General features: G+C 56.7%; 1 protein-coding gene across 2 annotated transcripts in view; it reads left to right on the top strand.

Annotated features, from left to right (window-relative positions):
• SDC3 (syndecan 3) overlaps positions 1–17,533 on the top strand; it is a 38,028-nt gene extending 20,495 nt beyond the window's left edge. For both annotated transcript variants that reach the window (XM_032638353.1, XM_032638363.1), the window contains exons 2-5: positions 7,744–7,861; positions 9,488–10,101; positions 12,302–12,593; positions 13,556–17,533. In XM_032638353.1, the coding sequence (XP_032494244.1) occupies positions 7,744–7,861; positions 9,488–10,101; positions 12,302–12,593; positions 13,556–13,722 (1,191 nt within the window). In that variant the 3' untranslated portion in view covers positions 13,723–17,533. The remainder of the gene's footprint in view (positions 1–7,743; positions 7,862–9,487; positions 10,102–12,301; positions 12,594–13,555) is intronic.
• The last annotated feature ends 1,599 nt before the right edge of the window (positions 17,534–19,132 follow it).

The following is a 19,132-nucleotide window of genomic DNA, read 5'->3' as shown; positions in this document are numbered from 1 at the left end:
AAATACAAACAGGTCCCGAGTAAAAAATGAAAAGCTACCTGTAATCCCACCACCCAGAGAGAGCCTCTGGGAACCTTTAGTCTTAGAATTCAGTGTTTAGAAATACACTTTGGTACTGAGTTCATTAAAACAGGATCAAGTTCTACGTATTTTTTTATAACCTATTTTTAAATTTAATGATAATAGTATTAATAGCCAACATTTATGGAGCAGTTCCTTAACGTGTGGGCACCCGAAGTCTCCTACAGTGAACCCCACGAGGTGGCTATTGTTATTTTTGTTTATCAGGAAAACCAGGCCGAGAGAGTTAAGTACCTGCCCAAGGTCACCCAGGTATTGAGAGACAGAACTGTTTGTATGATCCTATCAACAGCTGTGCTGCATTGCCTCTTGACAGCCAGAGTGTACATTTTACCCTGTCCTTGCATATTCTTTGAAACAAGTAAAAAAAAAAAAAAAAGCCTTTCGTTATGCATTTATGCCTTTTAATGACTTAGTGTGGATTTGTGAAAACACAGTTCTTGATAGCTGCATAATATTCCATGTCGTGGTTGTACCCTAAGTTATTTAACTAGTCGTCTGATATTGGGAATGTAGGTTATCTCCCCTTTTTCTCTCTTATAAATAACAGTGCCCTGGCTCTCTTTGACCTGAGGGCTGGATTCTTGGACACCCAGAGTGTCCAAATCAGAAAGGCACTTAGAGCACCAAGCTGACAACGGGTTCATTTCCCAATGGGGCAACGGAAGTGCAGAGAAAGGGGGAGGGGGCTTGTCTGGGTCTGGGAGGCTGCGGCCTCCTGAGCCAGGATGCGGCTAGCTCTCTCGTCCAGTGTTGATGAGAGCAATGCCACCATGGGGAAGGGCGTTCTGGAGAGGATAGTGGGAGCACGGGGGTGGGTAGTGGCGAAGGTGATGGGGGTGGTGGGCTGGAGCTGATGGAGTACGGGTGTGGGGTAGGGATGGCTCTGCTGTCGGGAGGTCTCTTGCAGAGCAGTTGGCTGAGGTGGGATAGACCCAGAGGGGTGTTTCCTGCCCTCTCAGTTGCCCTTGTGGGCGGTCTGGGGGTGGGTATTTGGAAGAAGGGTGGTGGGAGGGTGAGTGGGTGACAGTGTGTGTGTCTGGGCTTTGCTGATTGTTTTGGGTGGGGGGGTCTGTCAAGTGGGCCTCCTCAGCCCTTCCTCCCCCTGCTTCTCCTCCAGACCCCTCTGCTCTCTGGGACTTGGGCTCCGTGGCCCCTTCGTGGCTGATGCAGCCTTCGTGCCCCTCACCCCTCCAGCAGCCAGTGAATGTGGTGGGGGCTAGTTTCCCAGCCAGGGCAGCTGTGGATGGGTAGGGGGTGGAGACTGAAGCGTCCCCCTTCCCGGTCCAGGCTCTCCATTGTGTAGCCCCCTGGCTGTCTTGCTGCCCAGAGCCTGGCCCCGGCCCACATTCCTGTGGTGACGCTCTGGGTCTCCGGGTTGGAGCTGGTGAGCGTGAGGGGCACTGAGTTCTCACAGGGACTGAGGGCCTTTTGGGGACGGGGGCTGGTGCGGATGGAGCCTGTGGGGATCCAGAGGGCTCTGCTGAGACCACCCTGCTTCTGGGAGCTAGTGTTAAGTCACTGTGTGTCGTTGGACAAATCACTTTACCTCTCTGAGTGCTGCTTGGCAGGCTAATTCCCCACCACCTGCCCCTCTTATCCCCCTCTCTGAGCCTCAATTTCTACATCTGTAAGAAGGGAGAACTGAACTCAGTCATCACTCAGGCCTGAAGGTGAGAAAAATGTACCACGGTAAGACCACCGAATGGTTACTGAGTGCCGGCTGCGTGCTGGGCAGCAGGAGTGCTTTTGGTGCATCATCTTACTTGATTCTCACGACAGCTCCATGAAGAGTATATCATTATTTAACCAAATAGAGGCTCAGAGAGGTTGATTAACTTGCCCAGAGTCACCCAGCAAGTAAGCAGAGCTGGACTTGAACCCAAGACTTGAACCTGAAGCTGGGCTCCCAACCCCTGATCACATCGCCTCCAGTCACCAGGAGAGTGGAGCCTGAGACTGGCTAATGTGGGGAAGGAAGCTCGGGCAGAATTAATTATACTTGATTTTATTCTTAGTTTTTGCAGCATGATTAGCACTGCACAGGGTGCTGGGCTCCTGGCCCACCTACAGCTGACCTAATTTGTGTGTCCGTGCCTGTTTCTGTAGCTCGCCCTTCCTCTCCCCGCATCCAGCCTCTCCTTTTTTCTTTGTCTGCATTCTCCCCTGCTTTGTGGCTTCGGCAATGCCGCTTAGGCTCTCTGGGCATGAGTCGCCTCTTCTGCGGCATGGGTGGAATCATCCTGATTGTGCTCCCCTCGGGAGGCTGGTGAGGCTTAAATGAGATAAAATCTTCAGAATTCATAATGGAAATGTTAACATGTACCTAACAATAATCACAGCTACATTTATTTATTCAGCTCGCAGTGTTGGGTTCTGTGCTCAGCCCGTTACCTGCATGATCTTATTTGATCCCCACGGCACCCCTATGAGTCACATACTATTATTAGCATCCCCATTTTACAGATGAGAAAACTGAGGTGCCAGGAGACTCAGTGGCTTGCCTGATGTCCGATGGGTAGTGAGGGAAGGAGCTGATTTATTCTGGCTTTAACCTCTGTGTTATCCTGTTTCTCTGGGAAGGCTCATGATGGGGGCAGGGGCAGGTGGAGGGAGCTGGGCACGAAAGACCCCAGACTTCTGGTCTCCAAGGAGGGCTTGGAAGGAGGCTGGGGGCCGGAGGAGGGAGCCGGAGGAGGGAGATGCCCTGCCTTTCTACCTGAACATGTCCCCCCCACCCAACCCCACTGGAGAGGGATGACAGTGGAAGTTACCCACCCATCCCAGCAGTTCTAAAACTATGGAGAGGATCAGGTAGGGGTGGGGGCGGGTGAGTGACAGGCAGCTCTGGTCACTGCTGGTCCCTTCAGGTCAGAGAGCCTGAGGTACTTCTTTGGGTCAAGGCTGTGGGTCAGCTCAAGGTGGGATGGTGGCAAGGGGGCATGAGGAAAAATGGCAGGGGGTGTGCCAGTCCATTGGGAAAGGTGCCATGTCTCGCCCCGGCATCGTAGGTGTGCTTGTACATACCCCAGAGGGAAAGTGTGCATGGTGTGTGTACATGGTGTGCATGTGTGGCGGGGAGTGGGATGCAGGTGTTAGGGGCCTGTTGGTGGGTGATTGAGATGGGGTATATGTATGGTGCAGTGGGTGCTTTTTCAGGGACGCATGGGTGGAGCATGTGGGGAGCAGGAGTGGGTATTTGGGAGCATTTGGGGTGTTTGCCATGCGCGGGCGTGTGTATGGTGTGCGGGGGTGGAGGGGTGGTAGTTTTGAGCTGAGATTGTCCAGGGGCTGTGGGTCACAGGTGTAGGAGCCCCAGATGAGCAGCAGACTGGGGGCTACCCTGGAGTGTTCGGGGCAAGGGTTCCAGGGGCTAAGGACCCGTGCTCATGTCTCAGCTCTAAACCCCAGCCTCAGTGCCTGCATCTGTGAAGTGGGGATAATAAAATCCTGGGAGGCTGTGATGGTTGAAGGCGGTGGCGCAGGTAGAGTTCTTCCAGCGCCTGACCTGGGACAGGGCCTCCGTAGTGGTGGGCAGAGCCCTCTGGAACCCCCTGAGGACCCTCAGTAGCTCCCCGGGGGGAGCTCAGACCTTTACCCACTGCTGGGGGAGCCTCCGGCTGGGTGTCGCGGCCGGGACTGGTGGTGGCAGAAAGCAGAAGGTGCAGGGGCCTCTGCAGTGGGCTGTGTGGGGCGTGTGCGGATGTGAGGGTGAGAAAAGATTGTTTACAGGTCGTGAGGTTTTTGTCAGAGTCTGAGGGTGTCGCTGCCATGGGGAATGTGGGCTGTGATGTGTGACTCAGGGGGCATGCTTGGACGTGGGGAGGGTCGGTGTGTGCCACAGCCCACGGACGTTGTGTGGGGTGTGTTAGGTGAGGAGAGGGGCGCAGCTGTGTGTGTGTTCATCTAGAGAGGTGGTAAACGGGTGAGCCCACGGTGGCATGTGCCAGGCTGTTGTCTGTGAGCTGTGGTGGGTACACAGGTTAGGGTCAGTAAATGTGGATCATGACTGTGTATGCGTCTGTGCTGGTGTATGGGAGGGTGTGTGGTTTACCTGGAGGGAGCACAGTTGAGGGTCAGGGGGAGGCCGGCATTTGAGTTCAGTTCTCCTTTAAGGGAATGGCATGGATAATTATGCTAATTATGCATGGAATTATGCAAATAGAGAGGTCGTTTGGGGGTCAGAGGCTGCGTTCACCATCCTCCTCTGGCATTTGTGACTTCTGAGGCTTTCCCTGCTGCCTCCCAGGCTCAGTTCCCCACCCCCCATCTCTCTCCTGTCTCCTCTCTCCTCTCTGTAGCCCTAGTAGCTGCAGCTTCCAGCACCCCTGTAGTGTTCCTGGGAGGGCCCCGTGAGCCCTGGTCCCCCAGGGAGGGGTACAACTGACACTTAGTAGACTCGGGGAGGGGGCTGGGCAAGATGGCATCATGCACCCCACCCCCACCCGCCAGGTCTCAGGTGTCCCGGTGTTAAGTTTCCCAGGGTGAGCTCAGGGGTGACTGGATTGTTGTTGGCCATCACCCCTTCTACCCCATCTGGGGGCTGCTTATTATTTGGAAAGAATGTTCTCTTGGATGTAGGTTTGGAAAATCACTGAGGTGGCCCCTTCCCCAGCTTTGTCTGATGAGCGTGAGGCTAAATTAAGATGTGAGAGAATTCTCTCCCTCAGCCTCCCACTCTTGCCTTCCCTTTCTCTCGCACACCCAGTCCTCCCTCCACTCCCTCCTCCCTGTCCCCCCACACCGCCCCTCTGACCCCCTGGCTTCCCTCTGTCCTTGCATCTCTGTCTCCATCCAGTGTCTCCCCCCACCCCCATCATTCTCTCTGTTCTTCCATGATCTCTCCCTTTCCTGTCCCCCCCCCCCCCATCTCTGTGGGGATCTGGAGCTCCTGGTCCTTAGCATGGAGGAGATGGTTGTCATGGTAACGGTTGTCATGCCGATGGCTACTGAGCTAGGGATGAATAGTATCTAGGTGAGAGCTACCTGAGTGGAGGCTGATGGGTTCACAGGAGGTTCCGTACTTGTCTCTGAGCCTCAGAGCTGCACAGTGTGTGCCCCCATCTAGTGCCCGCCCCCATGCATGTGCCTGTTTGCACCCAAAGGCACGCCAACACGCGGTGCCTCTCTCTGCTTCTAGGTGTGTGTGTGTCAGGGTGTGTCTGTATGTGTTCTTTCTATGTCTCTGGGTGTGTCATTTCAAGGGCCTGTGTGGCTTTGCAGGGTGTTAGGGGCTGGTGTGTGGTGCTGGTCACTGTGGAATCATGAGGACACCCTGTTTTGGCCCCCACATTTACCCCACTTTGGGGTTCCCCTGGGACCACAGACTTCTTAGAACCCCTCCTCCCAGCTAAAGGGCTTCCAGCCTTCCCTGGGCTGCCTGGAAGGATGGAGAGACAGTGAAGATGGACCTGCTCAGGAGAGGCAGTCTGAGCCCCGTCCCTGCTCAGTCCCCATCCTGCTGTACGTCTCTGGCTTCAGGCTACTTGCCTAAGAATGGAGCAGAAAGTCTCCAAGGGACCCCAGCTTAGCTGGCCCAGGTGGTAGAGGCTGGTAGTGTGGGAGCTTCTAGCCCCCTCACCTCAGGTCCTGGGGCTTTGTTCTTCTGGGAAGTGGGAACACTGAGATGGGAGCTGGGGAAGGTTGGATGGTAGCTGTTCTGAGCTCCTGAAATGTCTAAAACGGAGGAAGACCCAGCAATTAGTCACAGAGCAATTACTCTAATTGTTCCACTCCATGACTCACTGGTAGCAAGTAAATACTGATTAATTCATTATTTTGAGACTGTGTGTGCACGTGTGTGTGTGGTAACGGGTATGGTGGGGGGAATCTCCTGGCTCCCTGCCCTGGCCTCCTGCCCTGCGTGGCCTGTGTAGGGCTTTGGAGCAGGTGGTCGAGGCTCGGGGCCGGAAGCCAGGATTGGGATCCTCTCTCTAGCTCCATAGGAACTCCAGAAGGGGGCCTGTCAGGGGTGGGAGTGTGAGAGTCTGAGCAGAGATCACAGCGCCAGTCCAGCCCCTCTCCTGCTCACACACCTTCTATGGCTCCCCATGTCAGTCAAACAGTAGTGGTATTCAGACTCCACCTCACACCTGCTGAACCGCCAAGTTCTGTTTTCACAATATTCTGATGTGCAGTCAGGATAAAACATGACCAGTTTCCAAGATAAAAGTCAGCAGCCGAGCACTGAGAGCCTGTGATGGATGGGGCTTCCCCAAACTCAACTCCAGCCTGTCCCTGCCCCACCCCTGTCCCGGGAATTACATCCCCCAACTCCAAACCTGTTCCCTAACAGATACTTCCTGATACCTACTGTGTGTCTGACACGGTCCTGCCTCCATCGAGGTGTAGTTTAGTGGGGGTGGGAGCAGTCACAGAAAAAGTATATACCCAAAGCCAGCACCGCTCACAAGTAGTGGTGGTTGTGAATTCAGAAGCACAGGGTGCTCTGGAAGATCAAAGCAGGAGGGCTTCTCAGAAGAAGCGATGGGGAGCGGAGTTTGCTGGTGGGAAGTTGGAGGATAAGGGGATGGGAAGGTAGGGTGTTCTCTTGGAGGGAACAGCATGAGCGAAAGAGGCGGGAGAGACCATGTTCCAGGAACAGACAGGGGCCCGGTGGTAGGAATCCAGTGATTGCAGGGGTTCTGAGGGACCCTGGATGAGGCTGTCAGTCCCAGCTCTGGTGGCACAGGCTGTGCTTCCCCACCTCGGAACTTTTGCTTATCCTGTTATCTCTGCTTGAGATGCCTTTCTCTCTCTATTTCAGTTACTTAAGATCCAAGTGCTAATCCTTTAGATCTGAGCACCAGGTCATCTTTGTCTGTAAGCTCTCAGGGGGCAGGGACTGTGGCTGGGCTCAGTCTGGATCCAGGGTCAAAAGTGTGGTTGGGGGTTTTCGCTCTTGTCTTGGATGCCCTTAGTGCTGGCTCTCAGCCCGGGGTTGCAGTGGGGAGGGATGGTCCAGGCCCAGGAGCCACAGCACGTGGCCTTCCCAGGTTCTGATTTTGGGGGGAGTCTTGGGTCTGGAGAGCAGGACCCTGGGAGAAGCCCCTCTCACGCCTGCAGACTCTCAGGAGACCCTTGGCAGAAGTGAAAGTGGCATCCGTGCCCTGAGCTGACTCTCGGCATTGAGATACTTTGGGGGGAGTGTAGACAGGGGGGCTGGCTTTGGTTTGGGGAGGACCCAGGGCTGGAGCCCACTCCCTTCTCTCCCTCCCCCACTTATCCAAGGTACTTCCCTCCCAGAGCCCCAAACCTCCGCAACACCCAGGTCTATCTAATGGGACTAATTGCCCTATCTTTGGGATTTTGAGGTGTGAGACTTTGGGTCCCTAGCGGAGTCTTATGATTCACGTGCTCTCTGGTGACCTGGGGCAATGGGGCCTCCCTCCTCTCCGCCGAGGGTGATGCTGTCTGGGCTGAGAACCTGCTGCTTTGAGGTGCACTTAGCACATACTAGCATGCTACATGCTCACAGCAGCCCAGCAAGGCAGGAAGTGGTAATCCGGCTTACTTCGGCTCTCTGTTCCCCCCCGTGGAGGCCACATCTCGTGCTGTCCCTCCATTGTCACTTGGCCCATGAGGGTGTCTGTGGTTCCTCTGGGCATGTCCAGGCTGCTGGCCTCAGGTGCTGAGCCCTGTGCCCGACTCTGCCCTCCCCAGGCTCAGCGCTGGCGCAGTGAGAACTTCGAGAGGCCCGTGGACCTCGAGGGCTCTGGGGACGATGACTCCTTCCCCGATGATGAGCTGGATGACCTCTACTCCGGGTCGGGCTCGGGCTGTAAGTACCCCCTTCCCTTTCCCTGCGTGTTGTGTCAGCAGTGCCAGTCTGCCTCCAGTGCCCCATCCGAGGCTGTGATGGCAAGGAAGAGGAACCCTCGCAGGCTCAGTTAAATGGTGGGGTAGGGGAGGGGGAGGTCAGGCAGGGGGAGCTCATGGACCTCAAGCACAGGAAGGGCAGGCCACTCTTCCTGGGCTGGAACCAGGGCCTTGAGGCCTCAGAGCCTAGCATTCCCAGCTCCCCACTGCTTCTGTCTCTGCATCTCTCTGTGCACTGCTCGGGTCCCCTGCAGACCTCCGGCCTCTGACAGGGAACACAGACGCCCCTCAGTAACGCAGTTTTCAATACTGTTGTGACTACTTGGAGGAACTCAGTAGCCCCTTTTCAGTTGCAGTGGCCGATCCCCAGCAGAGACCATTTGATTGGCTCAGCTTAGGCCAGGTGGCCCCCTTCTGTCCAATCAGCGGTGGCCAAGGGCAGGGTTAGGGCAGTGAAGGAAACTGGCAGGTGCCTCCTGTGGTGCCTGGGACAACCCAGTTCCGGGGCCCTGTCCAGAAAGGCCGATAGAGTAGCGTGAGATCAGGGAGGCACACTGAGTTCGAATCCCACTTTCGCTACTAAATAGCTGTGCCACCTTTAGCCGTTTTCCCTCTTTCAGTCTATTCTTATCTGTGAATGGTGATAAATATGCCTTCTCAGAGCCTCTGGAAGGCTTCAGTTTAAGACATCAGGGTCTGGCACAGAGAAGGAGCTCTAAAAATGGTAGTAAAAAGGGGTGTGTGTTGAGATCGGGCTCCCTGAGGGGGCAGGACGAGCCTAAGGGATGGTAGGGGGTCTGTGCGCTTTGGAACTGGCCACCTACAGCTCCTTGCCTCTAGTCTTCCCACTTTAGCCCACTCCTGTAAGCCTCTTGTGAGTTAATCTTCATGAAATCCATCCCGATGGGTCACATCTCTACTGCCAAACCTCCTCCCCACCCCTCCTCTGCCTACCTAGTTCAGGACCCCGGGAGCTGTTGTGGTCTCTCTCTCTCTCTCTCTCTCTCTCTCTCTCTCTCTCCCCCCTCATTTTCTCCCGAGGCCCTCCCTTCACTTGTCCTGGCTTGGAGTCCGGAGTGCTCAAGCATCCCCTGTGGGAGAGGCTTGTTCTTCCTCTTGCTCTCTGCCTCTGCCTCCGACGGAGCCTTAGTTTACCCACCATGTGTTCATGTAGGTTGTACCCATGTCTGACTCTTCCCAGAATGCCACTCCCCTCTTCCTCTCCTCCCTGCAACCTCCAGCAAGATTTGCAGCCAGTAGGTCCTGAGTTGTCACTGCCTGGATTCAACCTGCTGGAAGCTCCAGGCTGGGTGGGCTGGAATAGTCAGGGAAGACTTCCTGGAAGACGTGGTCCCTTAGAATTTTTGGCTAGGCAGAGAAGAGTTGGGGAACATTCACTGGCTATCAGCCAACTGGTAACCGTTGGCTACATTGTGCCTTCCTCCTTTCCCTCATCTTGTCCTGGGAAAATTATGCAAAGTGTGAGGGTTGGGAGCCCCCCATCTCGATGGCCATTGCTTACCTGGGATCCTCATGCCCCTCAAATCACCCAGCTCCCTAGCTCTCTCCTCTTCCCCTCACCCCCCAGACTTCGAGCAGGAGTCGGGCATCGAGACAGCCATGCGGTTCAGCCCAGATGTGGACCTGGCAGTGTCCACCACACCCGTGGTGCTGCCCACCATGGACATCCAGCCTGTGGGCACCCCGTTTGAAGAGCTCCCTTCTGAGCGCCCCACCCCAGGGCCAGCCACCAGCCCCCCATTGGTGACAGAGGTCCCAGAAGAGCCCAGCCAGAGAGCCACTACCATCTCCACTCCTACGGCAACCACTGCTGCCACAACCACAGGGACCCCAGCTGTGGCCACAGTGCCCGCCACAGTGGCCACCGCCGCCCCCAGCATCCCTGCAGCACCTCCTTCCACGGCCACCACCTCCATCGTAAGGACCACCGGCATACGGAGGCTTCTGCCTCTTCCACTGACCACAGCAGCCACAGCCCGGGCCACCACCCCAGCGGTACCCTCACCTCCCACCACAGTGGCTGTCTTGGACACAGAGGCCCCAACACCCAGGCTGGTCAACACAGCTACCTCCAGACCAAGGACCCTTCCCAGGCCAGCTACCACCCAGGAGCCTGACATCCCTGAGAAGAGCACCCTGCCCCTGGGGACCACTGCCCCTGGACCCACGGAGGTGGCTCAGGTGAGTGGGTGGGGAGAGGACAGGGAATCAGAGCAGAGGAGGGTGGGTCAGGGCCTGGGGGAGGGAGGACGGAGCTGGGCAGGGGTGAGATCTAGGAGGTTCTGAAGATGAGCCAGACAGGGATGGGGAGGGCAAGATAGGCATGAGGCCGGAGGGCCAAGGCTGGGGGTGAGTTACAGGACGAGGAAAGAGATTGAGATGGATGGGGATGGAAGAGGGACCAGGCTTGGGTCTTTAGATGTTAGGACAAGACATCAATGGGAAAGGAGCTGGGTGAATGGGAGTGTTGATGTGGGGAGGGGCCAGGGGCCTGTGTGTTCTGATTAAAAGCACAGACTCAGGGGGCTTCCCTGGTGGCGCAGTGGTTGAGGGTCCGCCTGCCGATGCAGGGGACACGGGTTCGTGCCCCGGTCTGGGGGGGTCCCGCATGCCGCGGAGCGGCTGGGCCCGTGGGCCATGGCCGCTGAGCCTGTGCGTCCGGAGCCTGTCCTCCGCAACGGGAGAGGCCACAACAGTGAGAGGCCCGCGTAACGCATAAAAAAAAAAAAAAAAAAAAAAAAAAAAAAAAAAAAAAGCACAGACTCAGGAGCCTTGCAGCCTGGGTTGGAATTCTTCCACTGCCAAGTGCCTTCAGGAAGTCACTGATCCTTTTTATACCTTTGTTTCCTTGTCTGTGAAAAGGAGAAAATCATAGAATGCAAATCATAGGGTTGTGAGAATTAAGTTTCCCAACATATCCAAAGTGCTTAGAACGGTGCCTGGCAATACTAAGTAAGCTAAAAGTTTCACTTTTGTTATCATCATCGTTATTATCCATCTGAGGGGGATTAAGAGTGGGGCTGTGTGAGAGGAATACTGCAGCTTACATTCGTGGAGTGCTGCCTGGGTGGCAGGCTCAGTGCTGAACACGTTACCTGTGCCATCTCCTCTCCCCCTCACACTCACCCCACGGGGTGGCACTGCCGTCATCCTCCCTTAAAGGTGAGGCCCCTTTCCAAGGCTTCACAGGCAGCAATGGCAGACTGAGGATTTGAACCTGGCAGTCAGCTCCAGAGCTCCTCAGGGGTGTGTGTGTGTGTGTGTGTGTGTGTGTGTCTGTGTGTGTGTCTGTGTGTGTGTCTGTGTGTGTTCGGGGTATTATGGATGGGGAGGTTGAAGGGAAGAGGATGAAGATGTAAGGAATGCCGGGATGGGTGGGATCAAGGAAGTGGCAGAAGTAGCCTGGTCCCTGCTGGGTGTGCTGGGCAAGGAGGGTGTGTAGGGACATTGGTTGGGGTATTAAAGCCCTTTGCCTCCGTCTCTCGCAGAGGAGGGCCCTCAGGCTATGGAGCTGCCTTCGGGTCATCGTCAGGCCCTCCGACTCCCCAGCCAGCCCCAGCAGGACGCAGGCCCTGCTTTTTGCTCCTCTGAGCAGTCGGGACAACCTGGCGTTTCACAGATGCTTGGCCAGGCAGGCAGGGGAGACAGTGCTAGGGCACTGAGACCAGGTTGCTGGTGCAGCCTCTGCTCACGGCCTTTCCTCGGCCTGGACACCAGACCCACGCTCTCCATGCCCACTTGTGAAGCAGCTACGTCCCTGCCATGATCCTAACTCTGGTCCTGCCTCCATGTGGTGGGAGCCATTGAGATTTGTGGTGCTCTTAGACTGAACTTCAGGCTAAGGGACTCACACCTGCCCTAGGCACATGGATCCAGGATCAGGCCCATGTATTTAAGAGCTGCACCCAGCTGTCCCCAAGCAGCAGTCCCTGATAGGAACCCCCTAAGGATTGTTAGAAAGGCAGCTGGAGAAGGAAGTAATGGAGATGGGGTGGGGACTGGGATGTGTCCAGGGTGAGAATAGAGGCAGTGTAGTATAGTGGTTAGGAACACAGATTCTGGAGTTGGATAGATCTGGATTTTAGTTCTGCTTCTACCAGTTACTAGCTGTGTGTCCTTGGGCAAGTCATTTAACCTCTCTGGGCCTATTTCCTGCTCTATAAATTAGGGGTAATGATACCTCCTTTGTGAGGATATTGTGAGGATAAAACGCCCATGATGTGCTTAGCACAGGGCCTGGCACATGGCGCATGCTTACTGAGCGTCAGCCCCACCAGGGAAGTGGCGTGGTGGCAGTGGCCTTGTGTGCATGTGTGTATGGCTGCACTGTGGCAGGGGGTGCTGGGGCCTGGCTCCTGGGCTCATGCTACCCTCCCTACAGACCCCAACTCCAGAGTTCTTCCTCACCACGATCCGGGATGAGCCAGAGGTGCCAGTGAGTGGGGGACCCAGTGGGGACTTTGAGCTGCCGGAGGAAGAGACCACACAGCCAGACACAGCCAATGAGGTGGTGGCTGTGGGTGGGGCCGCGGCCAAGCCGTCACCTCCACCTGGGACGCTGCCCAAGGGTGCCCGCCCAGGCCCTGGCCTCCTGGACAATGCCATCGACTCGGGCAGCTCGGCGGCTCAGCTGCCACAGAAGAGCATCCTGGAGCGGAAGGAAGTGCTCGTAGGTGAGACTTGGGGCCTGGGAGGAGCCCAGAGCGGGCAGCTGGAGGGGCTTCAGTTTGTCCTCTAGGAACCCAGGAGGGAGGGTAGGGTGTGGGTTTCCTAGGAGCCTAGTTTCCTAGGAAGGGAAAGCTGGGGACTCGGGAACCCCAGGATGTACCCTCTGGTTCCTCTTCTGACCTTCCTTATCCCAGGGTCAGACCTCCATCCTACCTCCAGCACTTTCCTCAGCACCTTCCGACCCCTCCTCAGACTCTGCCCTTGACCCCTGCTTCCCTGGACCATGCTGTTCACCCCTCCTGGACTGCAGCCTCTGGATCCTAATCCCTGGTCCCATCCTTGGTTTGATCTGCTCCCACCCTTGATGCCAGCCCTGAGGACCTGCCCTTGGCCTTGTCTCCTGAAGAGTCTCTGGATTCATGGTCCAAACCCTGCTCCCCACTTAGGAGCGGTGTGGCCTCAGCCAGGTGCTTCACCTTTCCAGGCTCCCTTTTCCTCATCTGTGGAATGGGGATAATCATTTTGCACTTAATCAATTCTAAGTGCACATCTATTCATATGTTAACCCTTCTGCAGTTGGGATGTATCCTAGTTTAGACGGCAGGGGTTTTTCCATCCTAAGGGTATATAAAACACTGGAGCGTCTTCTGATTGATGGCATCTTACATTTGATGAGGACCGTAGCACAGCACCTCCCTCATAGCACTGTGTGAAGATTCCATGCATTCGTGTGATGAGAACAGGTGATTAGAACAGTACCAGGCTGCAGTGAGGGCTGTAAATGGCAGCCAGTGCTGGTGTTTTAGCATTGACTCCAAACTTCACTCCAACTCTGGTCTCAGGTTCGAGATTCCCAGCCCTCTCCCAACTCTTGCCCCCATCCCCCAGGGCCCTCTGCCCTCTCCTCAGGCTCTAAGCTCGTCCCACCCTGCCTCTGGCTCTTGACCTCTGCCCTCTTCCTCCACAGCTGTGATTGTGGGCGGGGTGGTGGGCGCCCTCTTTGCCGCCTTCCTGGTCACACTGCTCATCTACCGCATGAAGAAGAAGGACGAGGGCAGCTACACGCTGGAGGAGCCCAAACAGGCGAGCGTCACATACCAGAAGCCCGACAAGCAAGAGGAGTTCTACGCCTAGCGGAGCCAGAGTGCCTCCCTGTAGCCTCAGCACCACCCCTGCGCCCACTCCCTGGCCCAGAGCCACCAGTCCCACCCTGGGACTGGGCCTGGGAGACAGCCTGGCCCCAGTTCATCTCTGCCACCCTCCTGAGGTCTGCCCAGACTGCCAGCTTCACACAGCTCTTCCCCAGGGGACAGGGGGCATTGCCATCTGCTCCAGTCTGTGCCCTTATGAGCTCATCACTTGTCCGCCCCCACCAGCCTGGGGCTTTAGGACCTCATGTCTGGTGGACAGGAGGAAGGAAACTCCTGATTGGCTGGTGGAAGAAGGGGCGGGGCTTGAGCCCCAACCTGGCCCCATGGGGCTGACGGAGGTTTCCTCTTGGGGGCAGAGAGGCACTCGGGCTGGTTTCCAGGACAAGCATTTGGCAGACTCAGCCCTTGAAATCATTGAGACACTGCAACCTCTTCTCTCCCAGGCCCCCCTCCCTGCCTGGGTGAGACAGTACCCCTCACCACCAACCTGTGTTGTCCCGGCCTCTCTGGGCTTGTGGGGTCGTTTTCCCTCACCCTTGCCCGTTGCACATACACCCACAGGCTTCACCTCCTTCCCGGTCTGCCCCTGAGGAATTGGCTTCCCGAGAGTGCTCTGGCAACCGCTGGTGAGGAGGGGCTGGGCTGCTTGGATCTCCTTCCGAGTGGACTCTGCACAGACACTATCTCCCACATGGTCACACGTATTGTCACACACAGACAAAAGCACGCAGTGACAAAATCACATGCAATCTTGACCACCCAGCCAATCCAGACATGTCACAGACACACACGTTCTTCCAAAGAGGTTTATTCATTTCTTACGTGCCCCCAAATGCTTATGACAATGCAAGTCACTAATCATCGTTACCCAGTGGTGACGGTGTGGCCTGCCTCCCTCTCTGCCACACTCCTCCCACCCCCCACCCACCCATACACCTGACACCACACACGTTGCCTCCAGCTTTCAGGCTCACTGGGGAGGGTGCCATTAGGCCAGAACAATCAGCCCATATTGGGTGCCCTGTCACACTCAGCCCTCACGACACCCTCACCAACCACGTTGCCACCGACCCTGGCAAGTCTGATGCAATCCCACGTGGATGCACAGTCTCACCCACACAGCCCCGCTCTCAAACTTGGACACTTGCCTTTCCTGGAATGAAGTGCGGTGTGGGGGCCATTGCCACAAACCCCCTCGGGACGTTGCACACCTGCTGAGCCTGGCTTCACCCTGCCTGCTTCCCTCCCCTCTGTAGCCTGCAAAGGGCTTGCTTGGGGGCAAGTCCCCCACTTGCTGAGGAAGGCAGACTGGTTCCCGGAATTCAGCCTTGGGCTGGGGAGGGGGCTTGGGCCCCCCAGGACCGAAGGCCCCGGTTCGGGAGGGAGCACGTAGTGGGGCTCCTGGGCTCCCTATGTCCCCCTCCTGCTCTGAGCTGAGGTCCGACTCTGCCTCCCAGGACACAAGTCTCCAAAGTGCCTGTGAGGGTGGGCCCCGCGCCTGGGCCCTCTGGGCCCTCTCCCTTTGGCCTTGCTGGGTCCACCTCAGCCCCACCCCTGGGCCCCTGGGGGCCTCCCGTGGACACCTGCCCATTCATTTGGCCAGACAACCTGGCGGTTGTCCTGGCTGCAGCTGGAAGCAGCCCATCCAGACGCACTGCCCCAGGCCGAGGGCTGCGGGCAGGCTGGAGCGGGGTGTCACAGGCCCCAGCCCACCTCCCCCGTCTCTGTTACCCTTGCAGATGGGGCCTCTTACGTAGATACTTTAAATGTGGGGTCACAAATCTCCTATGGGGGCTGTGCTTGGTGGGGCCTCTTGGAGCCAAGGGATGTGGTCTGAGTTGCGATGGTCTGGAGTCCGGGTTTTATTTCTGTTCCCTTTTCAAGACTCGCTGGCAATAGACTTGTGCAGGGTGAGGGCTGGGGGTGCCTGAGGCAGTGAGGGTGAGGTCCCGGGGAGCTTTGCAGCCTGTCTTTTCCACTGTCCTACTCCCAGGCTGGGGCTCCATCTTTCAGACTCGCAGGCCCCCTTGGCAGGGCCTGGAGGCTGGTGAGGAACCTAGCTGGTCCCACTCTTTGAGGGGCAGGAGTAGGGGGAGGCCTCCTGGGCTCACGATCTGTTGGAGGTGACCTGACCTCAGTCATCCCTGGAGTGTAAGGGCTGGGGGACAGGAGAGACCAAAGTCCCAGCCTCCCTCTACCCTGCTTCCTGGCGGGCTGCTGTCTTGGGGCAGCAGCTCTGGTGAGAAGGCCTGGGCAGGCCAAGGCTGAGAAGCCGGGGAGCAAGGAGAGGGGATCTGGACCACCCAGGGGAGCTCTGGGATGCTGGGTCTGGGGTAAGAGACCCAGCAGTGGGCACAGCCTCGGCATGGGGCTGGAGACCGTGGTGGGTGCAGGGTCGAGCACAGGACGGCTGAGCAGGGCGTAGGCTGGCTGGAGTGGGCTCAGAGGGGCTGCGTGGGTCCAGCCTGGCCCCAGCAGGCCTAACTCCTCATGCTCTGTGGGCTGGCTTCTAACTTGGGGCCTCCTGGCACCGGCCTTTTCTCTGTGTCCTTAGCATTTGCGAGAAGAGGCCGAGGGCCTCGTTCATGGAGCCCTGGAACCGAGAAAAATGTCCAGGCTTTACCTTCATGAAGCTTCACACCATCTGATCAGCCCAAATCCATCCCAGCCAGCCCAAGTCCAGCGCAGCGATCCCAGAGTGGGCGGTACAAAGGGCGAGCTGGAGCTCTCCTATGTGCAGTGTGAGTGCAGGCCTCACCCTGCCTGGATACATGGTGTGATATGTGCAGGCCCTGCCCAAATATGTCCCCAGCCACGCCGGTGCTCCTGGGGAGGGCGTCCTGCAGGGCCCTGGCATTGCCGGGAAACGTGGCCAGTTCCAAAGGAAGAGGGAGCGTGTGTGCTTGACAGCCTCCCTGGGGCCTCAGCTGCCAGAGAGTGCAAGGTGGGCTGGGGCCACCCCTCAGCTGTGACTCCTAGAGCCCAAGCTCTGTCTCCCCAGGGGGCCAGAGGGATGCCTCCCCTGAAGGGTTGGTCCCCTTGTTCGGAAGCAGATGGGTGGTCACCGGGTCCGGGTCGGGCAGGTCAGCCCCTCCTGGGGTTGGCAAAGCCATCTGTCCAGGCTTCCAAGCTGGGGCCCTGGGCACAGGGAGCAGACACACCTCTGCCTCATGGGACAGGAGTGGGCACTGCCTACTTGGCGCTCCTGAATTTCTTCTCCTGACAGCCACCACCCTGGACTTGCTTCCCCAGGCCTCCTGCCTGTAAATAGAAGCCCACAGACTGTGTACAGATTTACAGAGACGCCGAGGCTGGGCCCCAGAGTTGCCATCTAAGGGCTGATGGCCCCAGCATCCCCCGGGTGCCCACCAGGCAACCCAGCGCACCAGCCCCAGCGTGGCGAATGCATGTAAATATTTTTCGTAGGCAGCAGTGTGGCTCCAGAGAGCCCCCTGAAGACAGTGTCCCTCCTGTGCGTCCTTTCTCCTATACAGATCCCTCCAAGAACCCGGCCTGGGGTGGGGGGAGTTTGTCCTTCCCTCCCCCAGGCCTTCCCTGCCCCTTCTCTCCCTCATAACCTGTTTATTAACCATACCTGTCCTGAGTTCATGGCCAAAACTTTAAATATGAAAAATCGGTGGAAAAAGAAACCAAGGCACCTGCCCCACTGTGGGTGCTCACCTGTCCCAGCCTTGTGAAGGAACTGTGGTTTTTTTGTTTTTGTTTTTTTGTTTTTTTAACACTTCCTGTGCTGTGCCCATTTATAAGAGGAAATAAAATTAAACCGAAATGATGTCCTGTGGTCAGAGTGTGAGATAAGCATGGAGGTCATTTGGGGAGGGGCAGCCCACAGTCCCATTTGAGCCTCAGCCACATCCCCCTTTAAAAGAAATTGAGCCAAAAAAAAAAAAAAATAAGAAATTGAGAAGCAAGCAAAGAAAAATTGACCGACAGCCCCTCGTGGGAACCATTATGGTAGAAGCTGCTCTTGGTTGAGAGTGTTCGGGAAGCCATGGAGCTGACTGCGGCGAGGCTGAGTGGGCGCTGCGGTTGGGCGGGGTTAGGCTGTGGTGACACCGGGGGAAGAACTGTGGTTTCCAGCCACAGGAGAGAATCTTGGGACCGCGGGATATTGAAACTGGACTGGCCAAGGTGAGATGTCTTTGGCGTCTTACGGGCCTGGTTTCAAGCCTAGGTGACGTTTCCGAGCTCTGACTCTGGAGAAGCTACTTGGCGTGAGGCTCAGTGTTCTTACCTGAGAAATGAGGTGAGCGTCAACAACATCCCCAAGTACTATGTGAGGAGGAACACTTCGCACGGTCAGCCTCAGCTCACGGGGTCTTGGATGATGGTGTTGGGACAGAACTGAACCGGGGACAGGAGGAGTTCCGTGGCCTGGGAGCCCAGATGGCCTCTTGGGATCACAGGGTCATGGAGCTGGGAGGGCCTTAGAGCCAGCCCTGGGCCCCTTGGGGTAGAAATCTCTTCTTCAGTGCCTCTTGGGGGACTTCTCTGGCCCATGCCAGCACACCTCTTATGACAGGGACTTGGTGCATCCTGGGGACCAGGTCACTCTGCCTGTTGAGAAGTCCTTTATTTTTAGCCCAAATCTGCCTCTCTTGTGTTTCCTTTCTCTGGTCCTCATTCTTCTCTGGAGGCACACAGGGCTCTGCCCCCTTGCTGTGGGATAGCTCCAGGTATGAGTGTCATGGTCAAAACCCTTCCTCCTCCAAAGGAAACCTCTCCATGTCCTCTAGAGATTTATTCGTCTTAAAATGTGATACTCACACAGGGTCTTGATGGTTCTGGGGTGGGTTGGAGGCTGAGGCCCCCGGATTTGGTACAAGATCCTACCCGTCCTGCCCTCCCTTCACTAAAGTTTCTTGAGTGCCCCCAGGTGCCATCCTGGTGAGCACTTACATCTACTTGGGAGAGAGCTAAAAACCAGGGTCTCATGACTATGTAATGACACTGGTCTGTGGGGGTGTGTTTCCTCAGCCACCACCTCCAACCACCCCCCACCAAGCATTCCCCTCACTGCCAGACGATTCAGGGACAGAGCCCCAAGGCCTGGGTCCTCACTGTGGGACCTCAGACCGTGTGTGCCCTGACGGTCTCAGGCTGCACGGCTATAAAATGGGGTGAAGGGGCCAGCCTCGCCATGTTGAGGTTCTCACAGAGGCCTGGGCCCCAGCTAGAAGCCTGCTATGCCATGAGGGGTGGTTTTGCCACCATTCAAGTCTCAGGTCCTGACATGGTCCCTCCTCCAGGGAGTTTTGGAAGTTGAATCCATCCTCTCTGAGTTCCTATAGCCTGGAGTTATCTTCCCACCTGCAGGGCCCCCAGCACCTTCTCATCTGAATTCAAGTGACCTGCGTCATATTGTGTTCTCA

This window comes from Phocoena sinus, chromosome 1 (genome assembly GCF_008692025.1).
Source record: "Phocoena sinus isolate mPhoSin1 chromosome 1, mPhoSin1.pri, whole genome shotgun sequence".
NCBI classification, from domain to species: domain Eukaryota; kingdom Metazoa; phylum Chordata; class Mammalia; order Artiodactyla; family Phocoenidae; genus Phocoena; species Phocoena sinus.
The sequence above is the reverse complement of the archived record's forward strand: the minus strand, read 5'-3'. Positions and strand labels throughout refer to the sequence as shown.